This window comes from Necator americanus, chromosome II, assembly GCF_031761385.1.
Source record: "Necator americanus strain Aroian chromosome II, whole genome shotgun sequence".
Taxonomy (NCBI): domain Eukaryota; kingdom Metazoa; phylum Nematoda; class Chromadorea; order Rhabditida; family Ancylostomatidae; genus Necator; species Necator americanus.
Window position 1 is genome coordinate 12199816 of NC_087372.1, and position 21068 is coordinate 12220883.

The 21068-nt window shown below is 42.2% G+C and overlaps 4 protein-coding genes across 6 annotated transcripts; 1 reads left to right on the forward strand and 3 right to left on the reverse strand.

Annotated features, from left to right (window-relative positions):
• Window positions 1–1277: 1277 nt before the first annotated feature.
• On the reverse strand, window positions 1278–1667 carry RB195_017613 (uncharacterized protein; the record flags this gene model as incomplete). Its single annotated transcript, XM_064184683.1, has 1 exon — window positions 1278–1667. One exon carries the CDS (start codon window positions 1665–1667, stop codon window positions 1278–1280), a length of 390 nt encoding a protein of 129 aa, XP_064040564.1.
• A 47-nt stretch (window positions 1668–1714) lies between these two features.
• Window positions 1715–2128, reverse strand: RB195_017614 (uncharacterized protein; the record flags this gene model as incomplete). 2 transcript variants are annotated; one of them, XM_064184684.1, is made up of 1 exon in its annotated part: window positions 1715–2128. In XM_064184684.1, the coding sequence occupies one exon, from the start codon at window positions 2126–2128 to the stop codon at window positions 1715–1717; it is 414 nt and encodes a 137-aa protein (XP_064040565.1). The 2 variants fall into 2 exon arrangements, with proteins under 2 accessions (XP_064040565.1, XP_064040566.1); XM_064184685.1 differs by having other exon boundaries at window positions 1715–2113.
• Window positions 2129–4108: 1980 nt separating this feature from the next.
• RB195_017615 (uncharacterized protein) lies at window positions 4109–20351 on the forward strand (the record flags this gene model as incomplete). Of its 2 annotated transcripts, none has more annotated exons than XM_013453646.2 (13): window positions 4109–4158; window positions 4287–4347; window positions 9642–9728; window positions 9787–9918; window positions 9982–10049; window positions 12632–12773; window positions 12836–12934; window positions 13074–13163; window positions 13218–13272; window positions 17188–17251; window positions 18822–18918; window positions 19212–19310; window positions 20283–20351. In XM_013453646.2, 13 exons carry the CDS (start codon window positions 4109–4111, stop codon window positions 20349–20351), a joined length of 1113 nt encoding a protein of 370 aa, XP_013309100.2. The 2 variants fall into 2 exon arrangements, with proteins under 2 accessions (XP_013309100.2, XP_064040567.1); XM_064184686.1 differs by lacking the exon at window positions 20283–20351 and adding an exon at window positions 20214–20270.
• On the reverse strand, window positions 14080–14562 carry RB195_017616 (uncharacterized protein; the record flags this gene model as incomplete). The annotated part of the gene is made up of 1 exon (XM_064184687.1): window positions 14080–14562. One exon carries the CDS (start codon window positions 14560–14562, stop codon window positions 14080–14082), a length of 483 nt encoding a protein of 160 aa, XP_064040568.1.
• Window positions 20352–21068: the final 717 nt, after the last annotated feature.

Consider the following 21068-nt stretch of genomic DNA (forward strand, 5'->3'; position numbering starts at 1 on the left):
CCTTTGTCTCACTTCAGTTTCCACTTCGAACGGTATAGTACATCTAGCTAGTGTTCGAACCGGGGCAGTTATTCTTCTATTCATGTTGTTCATTAGGCGTAGGAATTTTACCGGAACTCCAATGGCGCGAAACGCGTTGGGAAGACGCCTCGGTGAGGAAATTCGAAAACGAAGTTCAAAAAAGCTAACTGCAGATGCTTTGAATACCGCTGCCTCACTTTGAGAACTCTCTTCACAATGAACATCAGATCAAGCGCCGTTTGCCCAGGGCGAAAGCCGGCTTGCTTGTCGCTGTTGGTTTCTTCGCGATGTTGGATTAGTCGTTTCGAAATGATGCGCTTCAAAATCTTGCACATAAAACGCAATATCCCTGAGTAATTTCTGGGATCCGTAACGGATAGATTCTTGTGGAGAGGAAAATATGACAGCGTGTCTCCACGAATCAGATGTCCTTTCGTCAAACCATGTTGAACGGATGATCTTTGTCATCTCTCGAATCCCAGAAGGAGGAAGAAATTTTAACCATAGATGCGATAGTCGGAGCCTATGCTCTGGCCCCGTTCACATTTGGGGAAGGGACCTCGTTCACTTTTGAACGGTTGGCGAAATTATCCCCTTCACTTTTCGGAGGTTGGCGAAAGGACTCTCTTCACTTGAGCTGTACCCCATGAGCTAAACCCCCTTCACCTGAGGAGGGCCCGGCTTCTCCGCACCTCTGATTTCAACATTTCTGCACTAATTCCGTCGTTTTCGCCAGACTTTCCATTCTTCATTTTTTGAATACAAGCCAAAAACTTCGGCGCTGTCGATAGTTCTTCGCTGACTGCAATTTATGTTCAACTTTGGCCATACACGAATTCAGTGACTGATGGCGTTCAGCAAAGTGCTGAAGAGTTGGCTCCCCGACAGTGACTCTGTTGCAGTGTTAAGGACAGGGAACACCTCTTCATCCTGCCGCTTTACTGCCTTTGCAAAGTATAGGCTTTTCTCAAGTTCTTGTCCTCCCACGCCTTTTCAAACCACTTTGCTCTTGACGTCCATCACGATCACGTTTCAGTTGACGACGCACCTCCTTCTCAGACGCTTCACCTGGCTGAAGTCACAAGTAGTGCAACACATATACCCAATTGTGCGTGTTCTCCGCAGATGCAAAGGCAACTTCTTCCTCGGTGTTATAACCGGGAGCGTTTTCTTTGCAGCGTCCTGAATGCATTTAGGGAAAGATCGGCATCATTCGCTCTCTTCCTGGTCTGTAATCCAATACTGATCGACCCCCGTCAGCGGAACTTCTTTCTGCATTTCTCGTTTTTCAGACCTGCCAAGTCGAGCTTCGGCGAATTTTGAGCTACACGATTCCACTTCTTGAACCGTGCCATGATGCTGAGAAGAAATGGACTGTGGTCGGAATGGAATGCAGTATCCCAGACAGCTCTAGATCTTCGGATATCTTCCAGAGGGACGTTAGTTATCACGATGTAATTGAGCTTCTTTCGCTCTTTTAGCGGTAAAGATGTTGTCCCTTGATGCGTAAGGTGATGTCGCCGATGATTCCTTTTGAACGTGGATGCAATGATGAGGTTCTTCTGTTCGCAAAGGTCTATCAGACGATTTCCGTTGTCCGATGTTTGCTTCGTGTTCTTGCTCTGTTCTTGTTCTTCAAGTCGCATTTCTGCATTGACATCAACACAATTGCCGCCTGCTAGTTTGGTATCCTTTATTTCAACGTATTGAATTCGTGATAAAGCCCGTCCTTGTTATTGTCATCAGCGTGTTCCAAAGGTGCATGAGCACTTACGACGCAGGATTTCCTGTCCTCTGTGATAATCGTACAAACGCTCTTCCTGCCGACGTTGAACCAAACTCTTCTACCAAGTTGTTGTAGTCGTTTCTGACAACTATTTTTATAGCATTTTTCTTTCATTAGCGTCGCTGCGGTAGGTGGTGTCGATGTCCATAGTGATGAGAGGGCGATCACTGATGCGAGTTGCCTGCAATGCAGCGCACGGTGCATGCAAATATCGCAGAAGCTGGACAGTGCGGCCTGTTGGAATTCATTTGACAGCGACCGGCAGTTCAATGTTACTAGACAGATGTATGTTGCCAACGATTCCATGCTTCCCTCAGGCATTGCACCTCTCATGGCATGGTGCTGGACGACAGCACCTCGCTATAAGATTCGTTATTTGCTCGGAATGTCGATAGATTTACCCACACTGTACGGCTGTAAAACAAAAATTCCCTGTACTTCAAAGAAACAAACATATTATTTTGAAAATATATTCTTTTGTAAAAACAGTAGAGCGAGAGTGTATTCGAAAATGTCCTCAAAATGTTCCCAACTTTAGACATTTATTCTCTATGTAAGCCGAGGGCCGGCATTACGTGAGACTGCGTAAAGGAATTAGCACTGGGCAAACGACCCATCCGTGTACTGCCTCAATACATTTATTGGTTTGCTTTAGTTCGACAGAGACCTAGCCACAAACATTTGTGCAATCTTGGTCTGTACGAAGCTCATCAGTGTTATTTATTATTTGCGCCTCTAGGTTAGCGATCCGCCTGTTCTGCCTTTTGTATAGCTTAAAAACCAGTAGACCACAGCTCTTCTCCAACGGAACAGCCGCCGTTGAAAATCACCACGTCTTTTACTCGCCCGGTCACGTTATTTCACTTCCTTTGGGAAATGCAGTCTCCTGACGTTAATGTCACTCAGTCAATGTTGCTCATCGTTGGGCTTTCCATTGCTTGGTCTTTCGTGTGGCAAGTGACAGATATGACCAAACCAGCGATACTGTACCGGTTACCTATCAATGTCAATCTTCGTCCGTTCACCGGAGCTAGCTCCGACATTTTCACTTTTTCAGTGACCACAGAAGCTTTTAGTTACTTCCATTTTTCATAGCCATATAGGTTTCTTATTCGAAAGAACCAACATTCATTGCCATTTGACGAGGTTATCGACTAACGCTTCTTAGCAGTCTGTCTAGTTGGCTGTGCCAGGATGAATAAAGTTATATGGGTCAGACTGCCAAGAAGTTAGAGTTTGCAATCTGGTACCAATTTATGAATGCATGAAATTATCGTTCAGTCTCATGCAGTTTTGAACTGTCGACTGCACCGCTCCTGTTGGGACTTCCTACCACGGCGCTACACTCACTCTTCAGTGCAGTGTAGTATAGAATGGGTGAATGTGTTTGTTTCGTTTCTACCTGGGAAACACACACACGAACGTTCAATGTGAATAAGAGCCACTATGGATTATTATGAACAGCGAAAAGTGGATTCAATATGATGATGCTTAATCTGGGAAAGAGATGTTTGGAAGGTACTGGTGGACATGAAGATGAAAACCATAGTAGATGAGCAGATTGTAACAACATTAAAAACGGAAGTCGGATAAAAGAGAAAATAATACTAAAAAAGATGAGCGACATTTATAAGATGTATTATTAAAAGGGAAGGTAATTGGACAAAAAAAAACAACAGGTTGATTCAATTAACATCGAATTTAACATACATCACTTAATTAACAAGTTAATTTACCGAGATAAATTTAAATAAAGACAATCGTTGTAGTCTTAACTATAATTTCGTTAATTCATAAACTGATTTGCATGCTAAGGTAAGGACCTTCATTTGGTTAGCGGTTGTATCTGTAAGTATTTGTTTGCAAACCATAGTTTAGAATTAATAAAACCCACTATTACAAATTGAGGTCGAATGGTGCGTAAGAAAGGAATTGATCGAGGCCAAAGTTTTCCGACTTACCTATAAAGATGGAACTTCTGCTGTTAACAGGAGGTGAGGGTTCAGTTTAAAGGTGACTGTACACTTGATTGAAACCATGTTTTGCAGAAAGTTAAACAGTTGCAAGCTGCATTGATAGGTGACTTGGTGATTTCCATCACATCTATCGGCTTTTACTCAGTAGATGGCCAAAATGTAGATGATCTGCGAGGCTGTGACCGAAACGTTAGCTAATTTGTTTACAAGAATAATAAAGATAGTTCTGCACCACGGCTCGGCCGTGTTATGTTATTAAGATGCCAAACAACAAGACTTAAGGGTTTCTCATTTCTTTTTTTACACCACCACTCGCTGTGCACCAATGTCGGCAGACAGCGAAAATGCGGCTGCTAAATTTAGTGTTGGAAAACGGTATGTTGAGCTTTGGACCCCATAACTGAAAGCATAGTTCTGGACAACAGTTCTGTTACGAAATAAGTACAATAATAGATTGAAAATTTGGGAACGAATTGAATTAACCACGTAAAAATTTCTTGTAGCTTCGGAGAATGGGTGATAGTCAAAAAAATGGACGAGGGAGGCTTCGGACAAGTATACAAGGTAGGCTGTGCATCTTTTCTCAGAAAAAATGCTACCTAAGACAATCCTGCATAATAACAGGTTTGTTCTCATCTTCCTGTGTGCACAGGAAGCAAAGGGTCCTCAGGCTTCTGGGTCAAAAAGAAATGGGGAATGGAGAACTAAGGTGCAGTGATGCGTCTCCAATATCTTAGTAGTAGGGAGTCGATGGTAGAAAGCGGAAACAGTTGGAATGGTGTGAGGCCGATACATTGTTCCAAAAGGATTGAGAAACAATTTTTGAGATGTTTAGTGCTGTTTTATTTTTTTAATAGTTCCACCTATGACGCATATATGTTTGTGGATCCCTATTTCCACTTTTTTGCTTCTATTTTCACTTTTTGCTTTCTAAAATAGTGCACAGATACACAGCGTTGCTTAACTACAATTATATAAAGTTATATAAACCGCAAAATTGTCCGTCTCACCGTCTGTTCGAAGTAGATTTTCATGGGTGCACAAAGATCAGGAAAACTTGGCTATTCAACCGAACCATTACATAATTTACTAATCTTCTCACAGCCAAATGATTGCCACGTACTTCGCAAATGGCGAATTCCAAGCAAGTGTAGGAGATAAAATTTGCAAGACAACATTTGAAAACGAAGGGATGGAACACACAACAACAGTGCCATGACGAAGAGCGAGAAAAGACGAGAATGGCGTTAAGCATTACTTTGGACAATTATAATTTTCCTGTTGTATTGTATTCGAATCATGCGGAACTTGACCGTTAAGGGAATCACGAATGCGCATAGTTTGTTGATATTTTCTGGGAACGATATATAATAATATCTAGATTTCATCAATTTTTTGCGTTTTTGCTACAATCCTAGCTTTTGAGATTTACGTAGTGAGACAGAAACTGCTAAAATATACTCGGGTCAGAACGACATGAAGCACGGACAGCTGCGTAGGCGGCTGCGCTCGAAGTGGTGCGTTAAGAGCTTCGAACTTCGGACTTTTCTTGCGTAATCTGTAGAGTTTCTCTGTGACTTGGTTATTGAATGTCTTCTAAATACGCTTTGCTTCTCACATTGGTATTTGTTCTTCAAAACTTCTGCTTCTTCCCGGTGGTGATATCAGGGAGATAGGGCGGCGAAGTCTGCAGTTCACACTGGTACACAGATAAAGAAACAAAAAGTGTGCGGAGGAAAACTAAGGAGGAAAAATTCGCCGTATGAAATAGAAAAAACATACTTGGCTTACCCGCGGCCGGACTTTATTACCTGAAGATTGTAGCATCTTCGCCGAGGTATGCCATCCTCGACCATGACTCTATCCTATCCTTCTCGATATTTGGCAAGATATTGCACGATTAAATCTATTCGTCACTATTCTATATCTTCAGGCACCTGCCTAAAGTGCTTATCTATGCCGAGTGTCCTTATTTTCTCTTTTACCACTTAGGTTAAGTCTCTTTCGGCTAGATGATATCTTTCAACATGAATCTGGGAGAGCAGGGCGGTGTGTTTGTTTCCAAATGCGACGGAAGAAGTTAAAATGTTTTTCTATAGCCTTCTGAGGCGCTATCAGATGTTGATACCGTCCTTGTGTTATCCGCCGCTACGCTTCGTTCACTTATATGTTCATTTCATAATCCGTCACTGTGACATAACGAGGCCAAAAGTAGCCAAACAGCCGTCTAAACAACATTCCTTTTGCTGCATTGGATTTTCGCCAGCGTAGACGTTGCTGCCCAAGTCTAAGATGCGTGCAGAGGGCGAATAGCAAAGACTCGCAATCTGACTTCGTATGCGACGGAAGTGGACCAAATGATTTGTCAGGGAGCTGAATGCGGAGCAGGCCTTAAAGCGCCTATGCTGTATATTACTCTCGTAGCTCTTCAGCGCAAAGCGTAGATAACAGAACTCATCTAACAAGTTCGATCGGCTGCCTGTCTGCATGATTCCCGTAGAAGGACTTAGGAGGGGGACCATACCTGCTTACACTTTTCAGACCACAGGCGTGATCCATAGGTAACTGCTTGATATAAAGCCGATGTATTGCAGTCTTAACATAACGTGCTACTTTCGGTGGGTATCGCAATATCGACACCGTACTTGAGATTGGTCGAAAGGCGTCTAGCCGCATCAGTTGACTCTTGTATTCATTCTTTTAAATTAAGCGTACGATTTTAATCGGCGCGAAGCGCTTTGAGAAGACAGTTTCGAAAAAAAAAGAGTCGAAAACGGCTTCAAAGTTCAAAAGAGCAACAATTTTAGACCGGTCAGAACGGAAGAAGGCTTGCTGGTTGCGCGTCTTTTGTTATGATCCTATTATATAATCCTTATGTGTATGGAGTTTCTCAAATGAGGTCAATGTAGCTATCATGTATCACTCTTTGATATACCTTTGATGACATATCATTTAATTACTTAGACGGATCTACTTCTCCTCAACTTTAGATAATTCGCACCCGATTTGTTTATTTATTGAAAACACATACAGATTTGCCATAAAACAAAAACAAGATGGAAGATCGCTAAAATTTCGCCTAAGTTTTACACAACAAGACTCGCCCTTCAAAGCATAAGGAATTTATCACATTTGTATATCAGAACTTGCTGCGTCAATTCGCTTTTCACTACTCTCCCTTTCAAATCCGCAGTTTCCATCGCGTTGTACTTTTGAAATGTGGTGGCGTCTCTAATCTCCAATCGCTGACGTAGAACAGAACTTTGAATCCATTTCCTCACTTGCGCAAAGCAGGATACCCTCATCATCACCCTTTCTATTGAGTGTTCAGTGACGCTTGCCACATTTTTTTTCTGCTTACGATGTGCCCAGGTTTCTGAAGCAGGAAGTACTGTGGTGTTGGAGAAGTGAGCAAGAAACCGGATTTTCCTGGTCTTATTTCTTACAACCTCAGTGCTCTTCTACGGTCTTCTACGGCCTTCTACCCAGCTCGGGGATCAGGTCGTTCTTCACTTTTATTTCCCGACCCAGATAAACGTAGGTGGTACATTCGGAACTATTTAAGCAGCCGTTTGCATGGGTGTTCCACTTTCTGAGGAAGGCATGCTACCAACTTGAGTCGAACGGGGAAGGAATTAGACACGCGGAGGAGTCATGAGTGTGAAAAGCAACGCGCCCAGTGGCCAAGGCTATGAAACATCCCATTTACCTTTTGTGACATGCACACGAAGTTATTATGCACCATTTCGATGCCGCGGGACCCGTCGCACCCCCTTTTATAGGTATTTGGCGTCGAGGCAACAACTTGACTCCGGTGGTCCAACGGCAACAACTCCCGTCGCATCCCCCTTTTTGAATTTCTTGACTGACAAACACACGTGACAGAATAAGCCCGTTATTATATACCATGATATATATACATATATATATATATATATATATATATATATATATATACATATATATATACATATATACATATATATACTGACATACATATATATATATATATATATATATATATATACTGGTATGCTGGTCAAACTGCGAGAAGGACCCACTGAAAGAAATGGAAACGAAGGAGAGCGAGCACTATTAATGAAAACGGGCGGAGTAAGGAAGTAATTTTCTCACGCCGCTTTTTTGAATAATTAGAAGGTCCTGATTGCACTCATATTAGTGATCCACACTCTTACCCCATCTTCCCATCAAGGGATCTTAATAACGTCAATTTCCTCATATGTGTTCTTCGAGATGGTTAGAGTGGGTTTTTGTTATGTGTTTTTCTCTTCCAGCAAGCAGCAGCAAGACGTTATTCGCGCAGTACGCAGGCAGAATATAGCAGTAAATCTTTTACACCGGGATCTACTCACCGTCCATACATCAAGACGATGATATAATTAGAAACGTAATACCTTTGAAGCGTGCATTTAGCAGCTGCCTATTAAATAATAAAAAAAGTCTTTCTGGTTCAACTCTACAGAAAGAGGAGAAATGAAAAGTGGAAATTTAAAAGTGAAGCATGACTGGTATTTTTTTTTGCTAGTTAGTAGTGTTAACAAAAAAAATTCTGTGTCCTATTTACGAAAACATGATGCTCTAGAGGAGTGTCGGGTACTAGTTAATAGAATGTTTTTTCCACGAGTGCTGTTTAACGTGTTAGTGGAGCAAGCAGGCCACTCCCTGTGCAAGTAGAGGGCCATCGGGGTTCATCACTCTCACCCCTGCTGTCCATACTGTGCATGGACACGATAACGAAGAGAATCCAGAAGTCGCATCCGTGGGCCACAATCTTTGTCGACAATGCCATGCTCGCGTCGGAGTCTTGAAATGATCTTCAGAAACAAGTAAGGAGTCTTGGAAGGATCGGCTTGGAAGGATCGGCTGCAGCAACATGGATTGCATCTCAATATATCAAAAACTGAGTCCATGAAGTTCGGACCAAGGAAAGAAGATGGTTCAACTTGTGTCAATGGCACCGAATCAAACAAGGTGGACTATTTCAAGTACCTTGGATTCAAAGTGACTTCCACATTTATCAAGAGGGTGAGTACGTGTTAATACAGCATGAACTTAATGGAAAATGGCAACAGGCGTACTCTGCGACAAGAAAGTCAATGTTCGACTGAAGTGTAGATCAACGGCACGGTTGTGCGTGCTGTTGCCCTTTACGAATGCGAGTGCTGGGCGACGACGAAAGCCTTGGAAAGAGTGTTGCACGCTATGGAGATGCTGATGTTGAGGTGGGTGCAAGCCTAAAAGACAAAATATCCAACGATATTGTACGCTCCATCTTCGGTGTCGTCTTCATAATTGAAAAGATGAAGGAGGCGCGACTGAGATGGTTTGGTCACGTCTTTCGGCGAGAGGAAAATTCTGTTGCCAAAACCGCTTTGAAGCTCGACATTTCGGGCGTGAGGGCGGCAGGCCAAGGATTTGTTGGCTGGACCATGTGAAGCTGGATGTGATAGACGTGCATTTGTGTACAGCTGATTTGATGTGTCGACCCAAATGGAAGACAAGAAGCAGAAAGGCGGACCCTTCGAGAACGCGGAACAAACGCTAGGAAGAAGCTGTTGAATGTGTTAAACGTGTTAATCTTGAAGCATTTTTGGGGGAGTGTGAAGCGCAATCGGTAATAGGTTCCGCTGTGCCTGCACCATTGATGGATGGTTCAAACAAGCATGACTCATCGGCTAGCCCCAGAAAGTCACTGTATGAGCTAGACACGCGCTCATAAACTCCCAACGATTGTAAATTGAATTGAATGCGATGATGCATCCCGAGGGGATAAATTAACGCCAGACATTTTCATCTGGTGAGAACTATAAATTGCAAAAATATCATTATCAGTTCAGGTTGAAAATGTGAAACGGAAAGGGGTTATGGCTGCATTGAAAGCGGAACCAAACGACATTGAAGGAGGTTCAGCCATCAAACTCGAAGTAAGCATATGCATATTCATGAACCTTGCTCAAATATTACGTAGACGACTTTTTCTAGATAGCTATACTTCGCGCGTTGACAGAAAATGGAGAAAAACCACACATTCCAAATGTTTTCCATGCAGCAAAACATAAAAAGTACTGCTATATGGTGATGACGCTACTCGGCGAGAACCTGAAATCGTTGAAGGTTTTTTTTTAATGAAATAATAACATCAGTTAACTGAGTGATTTCCGCTACTTGTCTTTGTAGATTAACTGCCCGAAAGAACTTATGTCTCCTCAAACATGGTGTCGAATTGCCATCCAATGTTTGTACAGGTTCTTAAACTTTAGTTCTTACTAGTTCTTCGAATAGTCATATCTCAATTATGGATTCATGAGAGTCACCCAAAGGCATAACATCTTCCCATATGATACTTCAAAAAAAAAATAGAAATTCCAAAAAAAAATAATTCCAAACGTTGTTAAAAATTAGCTTCGTTCGGGAGCACTTTTACTGTTCGGGATTGTTCCTTGCCAAAAATCACAGCCAGAGCTCTAAATGTTGCCAAATTTCAGAAGTTGTTTTTATAAGCCCATGAATTCATCCTTCGAAGGACCCAAACCGTATCGGTCCTGGGATAAGTACAAGGACATCACATTGAAAGCTTTTGGTATCATGAGAAACAACTTTCAGCTCCAAGAACTTAAATACTTTCCATTTCTTGTTTTCTCAAACTAGTACGAGTAATACTTGCAATTGCCCGATCGCGCAGGAAAGTTTAACAGTGGTTTCTTCTCTCGTAAGGAACTCGAAGAGGATTATATCTTTGTTTGAAGGACTTCATGAAGAGGTCCAACTACCGGGGCCGCAGTCTTCCTACAGTGCGTTTGATATCGGGTGGTATCCAGCTGGTCATCCAGCTTTGGTCCAGCTATGGTCGTGAAACGCATCACGTGCCCGCGCCACTTGACTGTACTTTCCTTGGCGTTTGCTTGTGCATCCTGTCCATTTATCTGATTTTCGGTCGTGGATGTAGGATTGAACTTCGAATATCTTCTTTTATTTGCGTAAAAAGGGATGCTCCTAGCATCATCTTTTCAATTGAGCGTTTTATGACGCTGATTGCATTTTCCTCCTGCTTGCGAAGCACTCAGACTTCCGAAGTGTAGGTCTAGGTAGGAAGAGCGGTGTGTTCAATGGATGACCACGAAAGTGGATGTTCTTGGTCTTCTTCTACGTCCACGATGCGTCGTAGTCGCAAATCCGCTCATTCTCTACTGTCGGGTCGTTCACACAGGTATACACAATTGAAACTCTTGGATATGTTCGTTCCATTGAGGCATCAGAATCCCTTTCCGTATGAACATATGAACATCGCCTAGTTCACGTTTAACTAGACACACAACATCTTACGCTCTCATCAAATTGAAATTTTGTTCGCCTGCTTGATACATGTTGCGATTACAGCGATGTCATCAACGATACGAAGATGGTGTAACTGCCTTACATCAACTTCCACTTCCATGTCATCTTATTCCTTATATTCCTTTCTCGAGAATGGCGCTGGATATTTTTGGTGAGATGTCATCCTGTCGAACCCTCCCCTTTTTGTGTCGATTGTGACAATATTGTAGAATGAGAAAATTCCGACTGTTGAGTTGCCACATAGCTCACAAAGTTTTTTTTTCATCTATCAAGATTAGAGACACCTTGTTGTCCAAGGCTTTCTTTAAGTGGATGGAAGTGAGAAACAATGCTATCTTATACTCCCGCAATATTTCTATGATTTTTAAAACGGTGTGTATATGAAGAATAGATTCTTCAGAGAATCAGATTTTATACTGTAGCAGCAGGTGGAGTACGATCCTTCACAGACATGATTGGATGTCGGACTTTGGGAGGGAGGATTTCTGGGGTGGCCTGTCCCAGAAGTCCTCCCTCTCAGTCTTCCCTCAGACTGTGGGGAGCCAAGCTGTAGCTTGATGTTGGAGTGCAAGCGACGAAGATAGTGGAATCTGGAGCAGTCCACATGTTTTCATACGTAAACTTTAGGTGGTCAGTTGTTCAAAAGAGTCGATGTTCATTGCTGTATTCGTGCTGACGAAGAAACGGACTCCACCAACTTCGGTACTGTAAAATGTTCCTAACAGTAGTTCTCTCTATTGTCATAAACGGCAGCCCGATGACGGTGTACTTACTCTTTCCTGCTTGCATAATCAGATCTTCAGCGACTGCTTCCGATGTAAGCTTACGTGCGTTGTAAGTTCAGATCGTCATCCCAGTTCTTTTTAATCTCGAACCCTTAGATGACTCCTGCAACCCCGTTCTTCCTGGCGCTACGGTAGCAATCTTTCCTCCCAAATAACATAAATAATAAGAAGTTCTTTCTATTCTCGTGTCGTGCGTTCATTTTTAAAATCCCCAACAAGATTCCAAGCCCCTTGTGGCCGGATTTTGTAGGGGAACGTGGCGACTTCTCGAACGGACAAATAGAGCTGATTTGTTGAATATTTTAAACTGTCTTGCTTGCAACTTCCAGTCGCTCACTTGCAGCCTTTGGCCGGACCGTCGTGAGAGATGCAAAGGTATTATGAGTTATTCTTGCAGAGGAGGAGGGGTGGGGGTCCATCACCTGAATTCACTTTCTCCTCAGGGCCTTCATAAGGTCTGCTGTTAGTCCCCTATCCGTCACGCTGAGACGGGCCACGTAGTCTCGTGACAGATCGGCTGTGATCCCTCTTGTAAGGGAGATTAGTAAATTCTATAATAATGTACCTTTTTAAATCTGGGGTTTTCATTTGTAGTAGCTTAGTATTTCTGGCCTTCAAGATTTCCTGTCACTGATAGGACTTCATTGCTTTACATGGCTCATATGCGATAAGTGTTGAAATAGATAGTTAAAAGTTGATTATTCAAGCGTTAAACTCGTCCACGACCATGGTTACGTTCATCGTGACATAAAACCCAACAATTTTGTAATGGGACACAAAGATGATCTCCAGAGAGCTCGTGTAGTTCACATACTTGACTTTGGGTTATCACGATCATACGCTGTGTTGGTAAGTTGAATGAAATGAGGTATTTGACACATATTTTAAAAAAATTCAATTTTTCGTTCCAGAAAAATGGTAAATGGGTAGCAAGAAAAGCCAGGGGAACGGCGGAATTCAGAGGAACGCTTCGTTATTGTTCTCCTAATGTTCACGAGAAGAAAGAGCAGGTACTCTCTTGACTGCTGGTGGGAATTCTAGAAATGCAACAATTTTTTGTCGTATTCTCTTATTATTATTGACTCCTTGGTGGATGTTGGGACTAAAGCAGATAATTTTCCATCGCACTGCAGATTTTCAATCTTACAGGGACGACGAGACGACTTATGGTCTTTATTTTATGTACTTATTGAATTTCATTGTGGTCTACCTTGGCAAACAGTTAGAGATAAACATAAGGTTTTATGCATTTTCGTTCATGGTAAATCGCGAACAAATGTTTGAATAATTAAGGTCGAAGTAATGAAAATGAATATTCCGGACAAGAATTTGGTTCAAAACTTCCCAGGTGAGATCAAAATTTCATATCATTGCTACCCAAACTTGGGAGGATTTCCTTTACATCGTTCGTTCGTCACAATCTTCATGATAAATCAGTGCCTTAAATCTTCCTACACCTAGCTGATTATAGTAGCGATTTTGTGTTGTTTATTAGGAGCGTTTTTAAATTGTCAACTTAAAAAATTTGTTCAATCTACTGTCTTAGTACCTACTAAGAAAAGAGGGCGCCACTCTACGATAGGACATCTTCTCATTCATTTCTCGTCCCTTTGGAAGATAATGTACAAGGCTTCTTGATTCTCCGATTCTTCTGCTAGTCATCATTGCAATTCTATGGAGTGCTGATTCTGTAGGCTTTAGATGGAGAATGCTGCTTAGACTTCTAGCAGCCAATCAAAATCTCTTTGAATCTGCGATTAGTTCTCTATAGGCCGAAAATTCAAACTATTCGGTCATATTAAACCATGGAAAGAGCTTGTTTTTTCTCCAAAGAAGTGGGAAATTGATTAGCAAGCTAGCTTTTTGTTAATCAATTTCCCAATTTTTCGAGAATTTCGAGATGTTGATGCTTGAATCTGATTAACAGAGATGTACCTTCCCTGATCAGTAATTGTTCGAGAGGTTCGGTGGTTCTTCAAGATTTATTCTCTTAGAATTGCATCGAATGGCAAGTGCGCTATGACTCGTCTTTAAATACTGTCACGAATTAATAGCTTATCGAATTACAACATCACAAAATGCTTTCGTTCTCAAGACTCAACAGTGGTCATCGATCGCGACACTGCTCAACAAAGGAACTACGCTAAACACAGAACTATAGAACTGTCGAAGATCTTTCGGAACTAGCTGTTACCGTATGCTGCTGTTGATCATACACCCAGCCACGATTGACGTGATCCTCGACTTGCTCGGCATCTTTCCTCGAGTGGCCATCGGTCCATCGATCGTTAGCGACGGCGAATCGAGTCAGACACATGAATACATCCAGAGAATCAAACTGACGGAGGAACTGACGAATACTGACGAGGGTTGAACGTAGGTGACAGGCGACTGAATACTGGCAGCATTGGCAACTGGAAGCCGATTGAATATAGCTGTTCTGACGACAGCACGAGGCGACAGCAAGAAGAATGGAGGGCGACGGACGACAGCGGAAAGGGAGGGGGAAGGTGGCGAAGAGAAGTGCAGTGGTTGAGTCAACCAGGGCACTTCTCCTGCGGGGCGGCGATGAGATTTCAAATTTTGCGCCGCTTGTAGGTGGAAGACGCAGATGGCTTGTTCGGGCACAGAAGCACATTATGAGTAGCAGCGCAGAATGTGCACGAGATTCCACAGTCTTCCACGTGACGAGGTTGAAGTCATCTGTTGCACAGTTGCAGGTTGGATGCTTGTACCGCACGTGAGACGGGATCCGGATATCTGCAGCATCGTCCAGTCGGGTGGTTATCCTTGTTATCTTCGAACGAGCAGAAGACACAACTCGACTTCGGTTTCGTTCTTTCCAGTAGCAGATCCATTTTTTGTTGACGTCGTCAGCTTGGCGGTTGAGTAGTTGACAATCGCGTCGATCTTCGCGTTGAAATTCAGGACAAAAACGTGCAGCCGCTCCTTAAATTCTTTGATGGCTTCGGAAGGGGGTTCAATATGAATGGCGTAGTCGACTTCATCCCAGTGTCAGCGAAGTAGGCAGCTACGGGAAAGCTGTAGTTCTGTGATGTGCGACAAGCGGGGATAGACGTTGAGATAGAAATATGGATAAAATGGTAGAAGCGGCTATGTTGTGCTACGGGTGGCGTGCGACAGCAACATTCTTTTTTTACAGCATGATGCGTATACAGAAATTGAAGAAACTGCTGCAGAGCTTGAAGATAAGAAGACCGCAGTGACGCCTTTGAGAATGATCTGCAGGAGTTGCCAAGCAATCCGGAAAAGGACATTGAATATTGTTGGTCCAAGGAAATGCTTTGCTGCAGCTAGGATTGTTGTTGTGCAAAAGATCGCAAGTGATATATTTCAATGGTCTCTGATCGTCATTAGAATTGGCCTGAGGTCGGGTAAATCCCAGACCTGGAACCATCCCAGCGACGAATGCCAGGGTTTCTCGTGTGAGTTGCGAATCGTCATGAACGTGTGGCAGGTAGGCAAGTGTGCCCTGGAGAGGACTTTTTATCAAGCGGTCGTTGCAGGTGGCATGGCAGTTCTGTCTTTCGACTGCTTGTTGGTAGTCTAAAATGATCAGCGAAAGCTTCGCGTTCGGGTTGCAATCAACTGAGAAGCTATGGTCGCGCATTGAATTATGACCCAAGCGGGAATCTCTGTGGAACATGACGCAATCACGGTAGCTCCTTCTTGGCAGTTGTAACAGCCCGTCAAATTTGCCAAGTTGATGTTGCAGTTTTGCTGGACAATGTACTGAGCGCTGTCGCGCATATACTTCGACTCTATAGCGACTATCATTTCTTCTATCCTGGACAATGCCGTTATCGCTCCATTTTTGCTTACAACCTTTACAAATGGACTTGACACAGGCAAAATATTGTTTATGTCAGTTTAGTTTTCGTGATAGCTTGTGGTTCAGTGGTAGACCGCTCGTCTGCCACGCGGGCGGCCCAGGTTCGATTCCCGGCCGATGCCCGATGCAACAGGAACTGTTTGAGACATTCAGTGGTTCTTTAAGATTTATTTTCTCAGAATTCCATTGAATGGCAAGTGCGCTATGACTCGTCTTTAAATACTGTCACGAATCAATACCTTATCGGATTACAACATCACAAAATGTTTTCGTTCTCAAGTCTCAACAGCGGTCATCGATTGACTAACCTAACATTTGAATACAAAGAAAAGGAACAAGCGAAAATGTTGCGAGATACACGACAGAAATTCTCATTAATAAAACTTCTAATAGCCTTCGATATCCTGAAAAATGCGGTGTGAATTGACAAGAGTAGGCGGAGAAGGCTTTGTTTGATAACTTACAATTAACATGACAGTTCTCCATGCGATTTATAACTGAACTGAACTGATTATCCTCAAAGAACAACGAACGTTAGATATGTAGGAACAACAAAAATCAAAATGTTAGGTGCAACAAATATCAAAATGTTAGGAGGTGGCATTGCCGAGAAAACTGACTAGTGATTCATGCTGCTACTCTGAGTAGTATTATGAAAAGGTATGAATATAATGACGAGATCAATGAGGAAATTCAAGTTTGTGGTGAATATGTTGATTCATATATTCAGAAAAATTCGGAAGTAAGGCGAATATGTACGGGTGATGCAGACAAATATTTTCTAAACAAATTTAGAAGGATTTGAGGTATTTCCCACCCAGCGACCCCTATTCCTTCTCAGACCGCGGCTGTTGCCACAGCACCTTGAAAGTAATGTTGTAGAAGATGTTGCGATCCGAGTCCTGCGTCCATGGTACCTTTCTTGCTGACGCGTGGTCCCTTGAGCATGGTTCAGAGGAACTGTTTCATAAAATACTTTTCTTGCAGAAAATGATAAAACAACGCAACAACATTTGGTTCTAACCAATGATTGAAGTATGTTGGGAACCATCATCAAAATCACGAGAGAAATTTCAAGTATTTATGAGTTTGTTATGCAAGCAAAAATGCAGGAGGATCAAAAAACACATTACCTCCTTGCTGCGTCACATGATAGAGCGTCGGACACGTCTTCGTTGCAGAACCTCAGTAGCTACATAGTTGACGCACCAAAATTGAACGTTTCGCAACGAAGACGTCGCAAATATTTGGCACCTGGACGCAGCACAAAGATGAGGGGATTTTTACCCAACTTTGAGAGAACAACTAGGGAAACATGATTCTTCCACTGTATTGTTAATTCCTTTCTATGAATCAACTGGAAAGGTTAAAACATAAGGTAGAAGTATAATATATTGCCTTGTATTGCAGCTGAATTACGTGATATAATTCCATACCTGAGAACATTGGACTGTTATCAGCGACCTAATTACAGGTAGTTTTTAAGACTTATTTGCTTATTTGATTGTGGAATATCCTTTTTCATGTGCACTTTAAAAGTTAGGAAGATCATGATAAACCATTGCTTCTCTTTCAAAAATGGAACACCATGAAGTCTTCTTTTTAACAACGACAAAGAACGAAAGTTTTGGAAGTGGAAAGGTGCTTCTAAGTGTGTTCACCACCATTTGCCCACAAGAAACCGATACGAATAGTACAGTGTATCATCCGCTCTTCGAGTAGTTGAATTACTGAGAAATTTTCCCTCACTCTGTCGTTGAGGAGCCGAGAAGCAGGAACGAATTCGTGTCCATGCTATTATCTACGGATGCTAGCTAATTGGCATTAGGTTGAGTCGAAATTTCTTGGACAAGCTGACAATATTTTTATCTATGTTACAATTTCTAAAGATAACTCTGAATCATTTGAAGTATGCCTCATTGACGTCGATAGTCTCCTGCCAACGTTTAGACAGATTGTATATGCCCCTGCTCCAGAACGTTTTGGGACTGGTCCTTGAAGAACTGCTCGAGTTCCTCTTTGATGTCATAGCGGGTTTGGGAGTCTTGGCCATCAAGATGATGTTGGAGACAAAAAAAGTGGTGATCCAGGGGACCCATTTCCGGCAAATACGGCGGTACTTGTAATGTGTGGCCGAATCGTGCTGGAAGTAGAGTTCGTGCTGCGGCAATTTTCGAGATTTGCTTTTAAATTTCTCAGTTGCTCAAAGACGTCGGCGGTCACTGTACGTCCCTCGGCGAGCAGTTCCCAGTACTCGACGCCGTGTACGCCACACCAGATGCAGAGCTTCATCTTCGATGGAAGTCGCCCGACGCGAACTTCGGGCGCAACATTTAGACTGTACCTCTAGCGGGGTGTGCTCCTTGTAAATTTCCTTCAGACGTCTATCGATATACGCGGGTTCTAGGCCAAATAGATAGAGAAGAGGTGTGACGTTGCGGTGGTGGAGTGGCGACGGCTTGAAATTGTGCGGGATGGTGGCAGGAATGAAACTATTTCGGCGTGTTTGTTAGCCTGCACTTTGAAGAGCCTTTTATACTCTACCAAACAGTAGCTTGCGCGTCCATATTCGTTAGCTCTTTGCTGGGTTATGATCTCAAGATGTCATTACTACCACATTCGTAGATTCGACTCAACCTAACAGAATGGTGCTGGATTTACTTGAGCAGATAAGGTCTATGACTAAGCAAAACGGTTTGCCTCTACTTTGTGAGACATAATCATGCACTCAAACTTGTATGATTCCTAACGGAAACCTGAAACAAGCGTAGCGCACTGGTGCATCTTAAGCAGATTGATCAACGCCAACTAAATGAGTCATCTTTTGTTTTTTTTTGCAAAGTTACCAGACTAATCTACTGCCATGAGCTACTGTAGTGCGTCCATCTTAGCTACGAACTGACTTACGGAGTTAGAGTAAGTTTCTCGTGTTAATTAGTTTATGCGTCTTCGTAGTCCTCTTTGGGTTTCGTCTCATCTTCAAATAGTCTTGTCTTCAAATATTAGCTTAATTTGTATTTGTCCCCAATAAATCCACAATTTAGCATGTTTTACGATGCGTTAGTGGCTCTCATGAAAAGATTGGGTACAAAACCATCGGATCCTTACGATTGGGAAACCCAAGAGCAAGTCGACAAAGTGGTGGGTCGAATAAACCTTAAAGGCAGCGTCCGAGTGAATTTTTGAACCCTCCAATCCCTTCACCAGTGGGAAGAGGATGACCTAGTTTGCAAGTATCACAGTGAAAATCCGCACCAACCACAAATTTCCGGAAATTTTGAGACAATGGGAATACTCAGACCATAACTTAGCATTACGCCTACAAAAACATCAGAAGTCAGACGAAATTATTTACGCGGGTTCTCGAAACAAGGAAAATTTTCTTGACCGTGCCTTTAATGGGTATTACCAGTGCAATAATAGAAGTGCTTCAGGTGAAGAACACGAAACCAGCTCCCTGGGAGAACGCGGATCAGTTCTTCAAATCAGATCCGATCAATATACACGCGCCCCCTTTAACAAGTGCACAATCGGTAAATGTTTGATTGTTGTTTAAGAAATGAGCTTTAGAAGCTTAGAGGCTCTGATGTTGTTCAGATATAAAACGGAGTAATGGGTAATGGTGATAGTCGAGGTGTTATTGAAGCACTTCTGAACGGGTAACGCCGAATATCAGATCTCTTGTGGGGCACGCGTCGTTCAACCTTACTGATCAAAAGAAATGTAGTGGCATTTTCCGTAGAATTAAATTTGTATTTGTCTAACCCAGAATGGGGTGAGAAAGGCCCAACAGCGTCGAATTGGTGTGTCGGCGCCAGAAAGCAATAGAATGGTTGAGAGGTTCTACTGCGTCGAATTGGTGCGCCGACAAGGAGCGATGGAATTGGGTGGGAAGGATGCTGCGGTATCGAACCGGTGCGCCGTTGAAATATGCAGAAATAAACAAGTACGCTACAATACGCTTTCGGCGCCGAGGCAACCGAGATGTGTATTGTAGATCAATGTTAGACGCATTTTCTGAAAATAAAATCACTGAGAACCCTTGCATGAAATGGAGCAACATAGAATCTACTTTTTTGGGATTTTTTTGGGATCATTAAAAAAAGGATAAGGTCACTGGCGTATTGATCCACTTGGGTTTCGAACCTTCGAGCGTGTGGTTACTAACCAACTGCGCTACAACCGTCCCTTTGAGATTATTGCTACAGTCAAATGCACTCACGATTTTGGGATTTTTTGGGATCATTACCTTCCCCTCCGGTTTTTCTCAGAACGAGTGATTAGAAATCTGAATTGGAATGGTTTAGTAGTAATTAACTGTGGATTGGTCGGATTAAGACCTTATTATTCTCGATAAGTTCAAAAAGATTCAAAAATGTCTTAAAATGAATAGAAAAAGATCTGGGCACGGGAAGTTAGCTCACTATCCCTTTCAGAATTCTTCTTTTTTGGGAAGTTTGTCGCGAAAGTGGATCCTTTCTAGTAGCATCTGATGATCGTTTCAGTCGAGTCCTCCAAAACCTAGCCAGCCCTTTGAAGTTAGTGGTCCTCATGTGGAAGCATCAAAGGTTTAGGTAGGTGATGGTAAATTTGTAAGTGTGCAATTGTATGAATGAATAATTCTGCTTTTCTTTCCAGATTTCTTCTTCAATTCAAAAAATAAACGGAAATAATGATAGCAACATTCAGCTGTGATTCACTCACAATTTGTAATAAACATTTGAATTATTTCGTGATTACGCCCACTTACTCAATCAGTTTGCTGTATATAAGTAGTAAATAAAGTCAGTGCTCAGTTTCAAAAGAAAAATCTTGAGTATTTTTGTATTACTAATATTTTCACTTGTTCTACATCTTGTATATGCTTCAGGACAAGAAGAGCACAATGTTCTGTGACACCGTATAAGTTCGGCAGCATAAGGATAATATGAGTATGAATATGAGTTCTGTAAACTATGCCACAGATGATTTTCAGTGAAAAGAGAATTCTGTGGTGTCCAAAGCAATTCCTCAAATCTTTTAGAATAGTACAAAAATTTGAATGTAAAATGATAAAGTAAGATTGATTTCAAGAAGAACATAGTTTGCGCTACTTCATTGCTAATGGCCTTTAGGACACCAGAACTGGCCACAGGAGGACATGTGAAGAGCTTTACATCGGCACCCGCGGTCAATAATAATATAACAATAGGTGATAATAATAATAAATAATGTAATGTAATAATAACGTACTGGAATGAACTACCTACAATATAACAATCCATACTGCGTACTTTCACCTCAAAGTATGT